We start from the raw sequence: 7,174 nt of genomic DNA, 5'->3' as shown, positions 1-7,174 counted from the left end.
ATGTTAGTACCACAGAGTACACAGATACTGCATGTTAGTACCACAGAGTAGACATATTAGCAATAGTAGCCAGACACCAGGAGGAAGGTACTCTGTGTACTTATACGTACTCCAGACACCAGGAGGAAGGTACTCTGTGTACTTATACGTACTCCAGACACCAGGAGGAAGGTACTCTGTGTACTTATACGTACTCCAGACACCAGGAGGAAGGTACTCTGTGTACTTATACGTACACATGGGCCTCAGCTGGCTCTGCAGCTCGTCTCGGCTCCACCTGGTGCTGTCGTGGCGGTCGGTCACGGCACACAGCAGAGGACTACATTTCCCAGAATCCTCCAGGGATGGCACGTTCAGGTAGTGCACCATCACGATGTCGGGGTTCTGTCGACAACAAACATATTGATTAGCGATCGGTTGATCAGTTCAGGTCAGAATCTGTCGTTGTGCAACGCGTGTGAGTTGTTGACCTGCAGCAACCAGTAGCAACGCCTGTGGAATGTTGGCACGATGGACGAGTGGACGTAGCAACCGTACAGGCACTGAAACCAGAGCAGAGACAGCAACCGGCAACATTAACACACTGAAACCAGAGCAGAGACAGCAACCGGCAACATTAACACACTGAAACCAGAGCAGAGACAGCAACTGGCAACATTAACACACTGAAACCAGAGCAGAGACAGCAACCGGCAACAATAACACACTGAAACCAGAGCAGAGACAGCAACTGGCAACAGAAACACACTGAAACCAGAGCAGAGACAGCAACCGGCAACTTTAACACACTGAAACCAGAGCAGAGACAGCAACCGGCAACATTAACACACTGAAACCAGAGCAGAGACAGCAACCGGCAACATTAACACACTGAAACCAGAGCAGAGACAGCAACCGGCAACATAAACACACTGAAACCAGAGCAGAGACAGTAACCGGCAACTTTAACACACTGAAACCAGAGCAGAGACAGCAACTGGCAACAGAAACACACTGAAACCAGAGCAGAGACAGCAACCGGCAACTTTAACACACTGAAACCAGAGCAGAGACAGCAACCGGCAACATTAACACACTGAAACCAGAGCAGAGACAGCAACCGGCAACATTAACACACTGAAACCAGAGCAGAGACAGCAACTGGCAACATTAACACACTGAAACCAGAGCAGAGACAGCAACCGGCAACATTAACACACTGAAACCAGAGCAGAGACAGCAACTGGCAACATTAACACACTGAAACCAGAGCAGAGACAGCAACTGGCAACATTAACACACTGAAACCAGAGCAGAGACAGCAACCGGCAACATTAACACACTGAAACCAGAGCAGAGACAGCAACCGGCAACATTAATACACTGAAACCAGAGCAGAGACAGCAACCGGCAACAATAGCACACTGAAACCAGAGCAGAGACAGCAACCGGCAACATTAACACACTGAAACCAGAGCAGAGACAGCAACCGGCAACATTAACACACTGAAACCAGAGCAGAGACAGCAACCGGCAACAATAACACACTGAAACCAGAGCAGAGACAGCAACCGGCAACATTAACACACTGAAACCAGAGCAGAGACAGCAACCGGCAACATAAACAAACTGAAACCAGAGCAGAGACAGCAACCGGCAACTTTAACACACTGAAACCAGAGCAGAGACAGCAACCGGCAACATTAACACACTGAAACCAGAGCAGAGACAGCAACCGGCAACATTAACACACTGAAACCAGAGCAGAGACAGCAACCGGCAACATAAACACACTGAAACCAGAGCAGAGACAGCAACCGGCAACAATAGCACACTGAAACCAGAGCAGAGACAGCAACCGGCAACATTAACACACTGAAACCAGAGCAGAGACAGCAACCGGCAACATTAACACACTGAAACCAGAGCAGAGACAGCAACCGGCAACAATAACACACTGAAACCAGAGCAGAGACAGCAACCGGCAACATTAACACACTGAAACCAGAGCAGAGACAGCAACCGGCAACATAAACACACTGAAACCAGAGCAGAGACAGCAACCGGCAACTTTAACACACTGAAACCAGAGCAGAGACAGCAACCGGCAACATTAACACACTGAAACCAGAGCAGAGACAGCAACCGGCAACATTAACACACTGAAACCAGAGCAGAGACAGCAACCGGCAACATAAACACACTGAAACCAGAGCAGAGACAGCAACCGGCAACTTTAACACACTGAAACCAGAGCAGAGACAGCAACCGGCAACATTAACACACTGAAACCAGAGCAGAGACAACAACCGGCAACATTAACACACTGAAACCAGAGCAGAGACAGCAACCGGCAACATTAACACAGACAGCAACATGACCACAGACAGCAACATGAACACCGACAGCAACATGAACACCGACAGCAACATGACCACCGACAGCAACATGAACACCGACAGCAACATGACCACAGACAGCAACATGACCACAGACAGCAACATGACGACAGACAGCAACATGACCACAGACAGCAACATGACCTCAGACAGCAACATGACCACAGACAGCAACATGACCACAGACAGCAACAGGACCACAGACAGCAACATAACACAGACAGCAGCATGAACACAGAGAGCAACATGACCACACACAGCAACAAAACACAGACAGCAACATAACACAGACAGCAGCATGACCACAGACAGCAACATAACACAGACAGCAGCATGAACACAGAGAGCAACATGACCACAGACAGCAACATAACACAGACAGCAACATGACCACATACAGCAACAAAACACAGACAGCAACATAACACAGACAGCAGCATGACCACAGACAGCAACATGACCACAGACAGCAACATAACACAGACAGCAACATAACCACAGACAGCAACAGTACCACAGACAGCAACATAACACAGACAGCAATAGGACCACAGACAGCAACAGGACCACAAACAGCAACATGACCATAGACAGCAACATAATACAGACAGCAACAGGACCACAGACAGCAACATAACACAGACAGCAACAGGACCACAGACAGCAACAGGACCACAGACAGCAACATAACACAGACAGCAACAGGACCACAGACAGCAACATAACACAGACAGCAACATAACACAGACAGCAACATGACCACATACAGCAACATAACACAGACAGCAACAGGACCACAGACAGCAACATAACACGGACAGCAACATGACCACAGACAGCAACATAACACAGACAGCAACATAACACAGACAGCAACATGACCACATACAGCAACATAACACAGACAGCAACATACCACAGACAGCAACATGACCACAGACAGCAACATAACACAGACAGCAACATGACCACATACAGCAACATAACACAGACAGCAACATAACACAGACAGCAACATAACACAGACAGCAACATGACCACATACAGCAACATAACACAGACAGCAACATAACACAGACAGCAACATAACCACAGACAGCAACATGAACACAGACAGCAACAGGACCACAGACAGCAACATAACACAGACAGCAACATGACCACAGACAGCAACATAACACAGACAGCAACATAACACAGACAGCAACATGACCACATACAGCAACATAACACAGACAGCAAAATACCACAGACAGCAACATGACCACAGACAGCAACATGACCACAGACAGCAACATAACACAGACAGCAACAGGACCACAGACAGCAACAGGACCACAGACAGCAACATAACACAGACAGCAACAGGACCACAGACAGCAACATAACACAGACAGCAACATAACACAGACAGCAACATGACCACATACAGCAACATAACACAGACAGCAACAGGACCACAGACAGCAACATAACACAGACAGCAACATGACCACAGACAGCAACATAACACAGACAGCAACATAACACAGACAGCAACATGACCACAGACAGCAACATAACACAGACAGCAACATAACACAGACAGCAACATAACACAGACAGCAACATGACCACATACAGCAACATAACACAGACAGCAACATAACACAGACAGCAACATAACACAGACAGCAACAGGACCACAGACAGCAACATAACACAGACAGCAACATGACCACATACAGCAACATAACACAGACAGCAACATGACCACATACAGCAACATAACACAGACAGCAACATAACACAGACAGCAACATGACCACATACAGCAACATAACACAGACAGCAACAGGACCACAGACAGCAGCATAACACAGACAGCAACATAACACAGACAGCAACAGGACCACAGACAGCAACAGACAGACCTCCGTGCCCTGGACCTTCAGCTTCATGTGGTCCTCCCTCGTGGTCTTGCCGTCCTTCCTCTTCTTCCAGCAGAACCCGTCCTTCCGGTACTTCACCTTTTTCCGGTTGTACAGGATGATGCTGCCGTTCCTCGGCCTGCAAGACACACACGGTAAGGGTCTAGGGCCTGTGAGGGTCTAGTGAGGGTCTAGTGAGGGTCTAGTGTATATGAGGGTCTAGTGAGGGTCTAGTGAGGGTCTAGTGAGGGTCTAGTGAGGGTCTAGTGAGGGTCTAGTGTATATGAGGGTCTAGTGAGGGTCTAGTGTATATGAGGGTCTAGTGTATATGAGGGTCTAGTGAGGGTCTAGTGTATATGAGGGTCTAGTGTATATGAGGGTCTAGTGAGGGTCTAGTGTATATGAGGGTCTAGTGAGGGTCTAGTGTATATGAGGGTCTAGTGTATATGAGGGTCTAGTGAGGGTCTAGTGAGGGTCTAGTGTATATGAGGGTCTAGTGTATATGAGGGTCTAGTGAGGGTCTAGTGAGGGTCTAGTGAGGGTCTAGTGTATATGAGGGTCTAGTGTATATGAGGGTCTAGTGAGGGTCTAGTGTATATGAGGGTCTAGTGTATATGAGGGTCTAGTGAGGGTCTAGTGGGGGTCTAGTGTATATGAGGGTCTAGTGAGGGTCTAGTGAGGGTCTAGTGAGGGTCTAGTGTATATGAGGGTCTAGTGAGGGTCTAGTGTATATGAGGGTCTAGTGAGGGTCTAGTGAGGGTCTAGTGTATATGAGGGTCTAGTGAGGGTCTAGTGAGGGTCTAGTGTATATGAGGGTCTAGTGTGGGTCTAGTGTGGGTCTAGTGAGGGTCTAGTGTATATGAGGGTCTAGTGTGGGTCTAGTGTGGGTCTAGTGTGGGTCTAGTGAGGGTCTAGTGTATGTGAGGGTCTAGTGAGGGTCTAGTGAGGGTCTAGTGAGGGTCTAGTGAGGGTCTAGGTAGGACCTGGTCTTCAGGGTGCAGGAGAGCCACTCCTCATGTTGTTCAAATGATATCAGGTAAGAAGCGATCTCCTGCAGAGACAGACAGACAGACAGACAGACAGTGTTTCAGTGATGAACAGTGCTACATATGCAACAGGTTCTAATGGTGCTACATATTCTAACAGTGCTACAGATGGTAACGGTTCTAATGGTGCTACATATGCTAACAGTGCTACAGGTGGTAACGGTTCTAATGGTGCTACAGATTCTAACAGTGCTACATATGCTAACAGTGCTACATATCCTAACAGTGCTAAAGATTATAACAGTGCTAAAGAGTAAAACAGTGCTAAAGATTCTAACAGAGCTACATATTCTAGCAGTGCTACAGATTATAACAGTGCTAAATAGGCTAACAGTGCAACAGATTTTAACAATGCAACAGATTATAACAATGCTACAGATGTCAACGGTTCTAACAGTGCTACAGAGGCTAACAGTGCTACAGATGCTAACAGTACTAACAGTGCTACATGTGCTAACAGTGCTACAGATGCTAACAGGTCACTCACCTCGTTGGTGTTCCAGCGGAGTCTGTCGCTGGGCAGACTGGACAAGCGGGGGAGACACTCCAGCAACTTGTGAGGAAGGAACACCTTCCTCTGTCCTTTGTTCTCTACACACACACACACACACACATACAGTCACACACACACACACAATGGTTACAATATTTTAAATCAGCTGACAGAAGGAATGAAACACCGCAGGACAAATGTTGGTAATGAAGGAGGCTGACAGTGTGTGTATATATCTGACTGTGCATGTGCGACTGTGTGACTGTGTGACTGTGCATGTGTGATTGTGGTGTGACTGTGCGTGTGTGATTGTGGTGTGACTGTGCATGTGTGATTGTGTGTGTGACTGTGCGTGTGTGATTGTGGTGTGACTGTGTGTGTGTGATTGTGGTGTGACTGTGTGTGTGATTGTGGTGTGACTGTGCGTGTGTGATTGTGTGTGTGACTGTGCGTGTGTGATTGTGGTGTGACTGTGCGTGTGTGATTGTGGTGTGACTGTGCGTGTGTGATTGTGGTGTGACTGTGCGTGTGTGATTGTGTGTGTGTGACTGTGCGTGTGTGATTGTGGTGTGACTGTGCGTGTGTGATTGTGTGTGTGTGACTGTGCGTGTGTGATTGTGGTGTGACTGTGCGTGTGTGATTGTGTGTGTGACTGTGCGTGTGTGGGTGTGATTGTGGTGCGACTGTGTGTATGCATGTGTGTGACTGTGTGTGTATGTGTGTGACTGTGTGTGTATGTATGTGTGACTGTGTTTGTGTGTGTGACTGTGTTTGTGACTGTGTTTGTGACTGTGTGTGTGTGTGACTGTGTTTGTGACTATGTTTGTGACTGTGTGTGTGTGCGTGACTGTGTGTGTGTGACTGTGTTTGTGACTGTGTGTGCGACTGTGTGTGTGACTGTGCGTTTGTGTGTGAGAGTTTGTGTGAGAATTGCGTGTGTGTGAGTGTGTGTGTGATGACCTCATGACGATGACCTCATGATGTCATGATCATGAGGTCATCACACACACACACAGAATAGGAGTCTCTGTGATATCACCGTGGCAACAACAGTGACTGACCTGTCTCCGTGGAAACCATCTCCTTGTTGCTCATGGTGACGAGTCCATGCAGGATGATTCTCACACAACGCACGGCCGCCCACACCCTGCTGCACACACACACACACACACACACACACACACACACACACACACACACACACACAATCATAGACAGTATGTGATTGGTCAGTGTGACTCAGAAAGCTAGCTAGCTGCTAGCATGACTCAGTAGTAGCAAGAAGAGTTCAGGATGGATCATGAGAGAATGTATGACATGTTTAGTGTTTAGCTTGCTGACGTTTTT

General features: G+C 47.7%; 1 protein-coding gene across 1 annotated transcript in view; it reads right to left on the bottom strand.

Moving 5' to 3' along the window:
- camta2 (calmodulin binding transcription activator 2) overlaps positions 1-6,922 on the bottom strand; it is a gene marked incomplete at its 5' end in the record, with an annotated part of 24,834 nt that extends 17,912 nt beyond the window's left edge. The window contains 6 exons of the mRNA XM_079215902.1: positions 237-384; positions 471-542; positions 4,292-4,427; positions 5,272-5,339; positions 5,822-5,925; positions 6,889-6,922. Coding sequence (XP_079072028.1) covers positions 237-384; positions 471-542; positions 4,292-4,427; positions 5,272-5,339; positions 5,822-5,925; positions 6,889-6,922 — 562 coding nt within the window. The remainder of the gene's footprint in view (positions 1-236; positions 385-470; positions 543-4,291; positions 4,428-5,271; positions 5,340-5,821; positions 5,926-6,888) is intronic.
- Positions 6,923-7,174: the final 252 nt, after the last annotated feature.

The sequence above is a fragment of the Taurulus bubalis genome (assembly GCF_910589615.1).
Source record: "Taurulus bubalis genome assembly, chromosome: 3".
NCBI classification, from domain to species: domain Eukaryota; kingdom Metazoa; phylum Chordata; class Actinopteri; order Perciformes; family Cottidae; genus Taurulus; species Taurulus bubalis.
The sequence above is the reverse complement of the archived record's forward strand: the minus strand, read 5'-3'. Positions and strand labels throughout refer to the sequence as shown.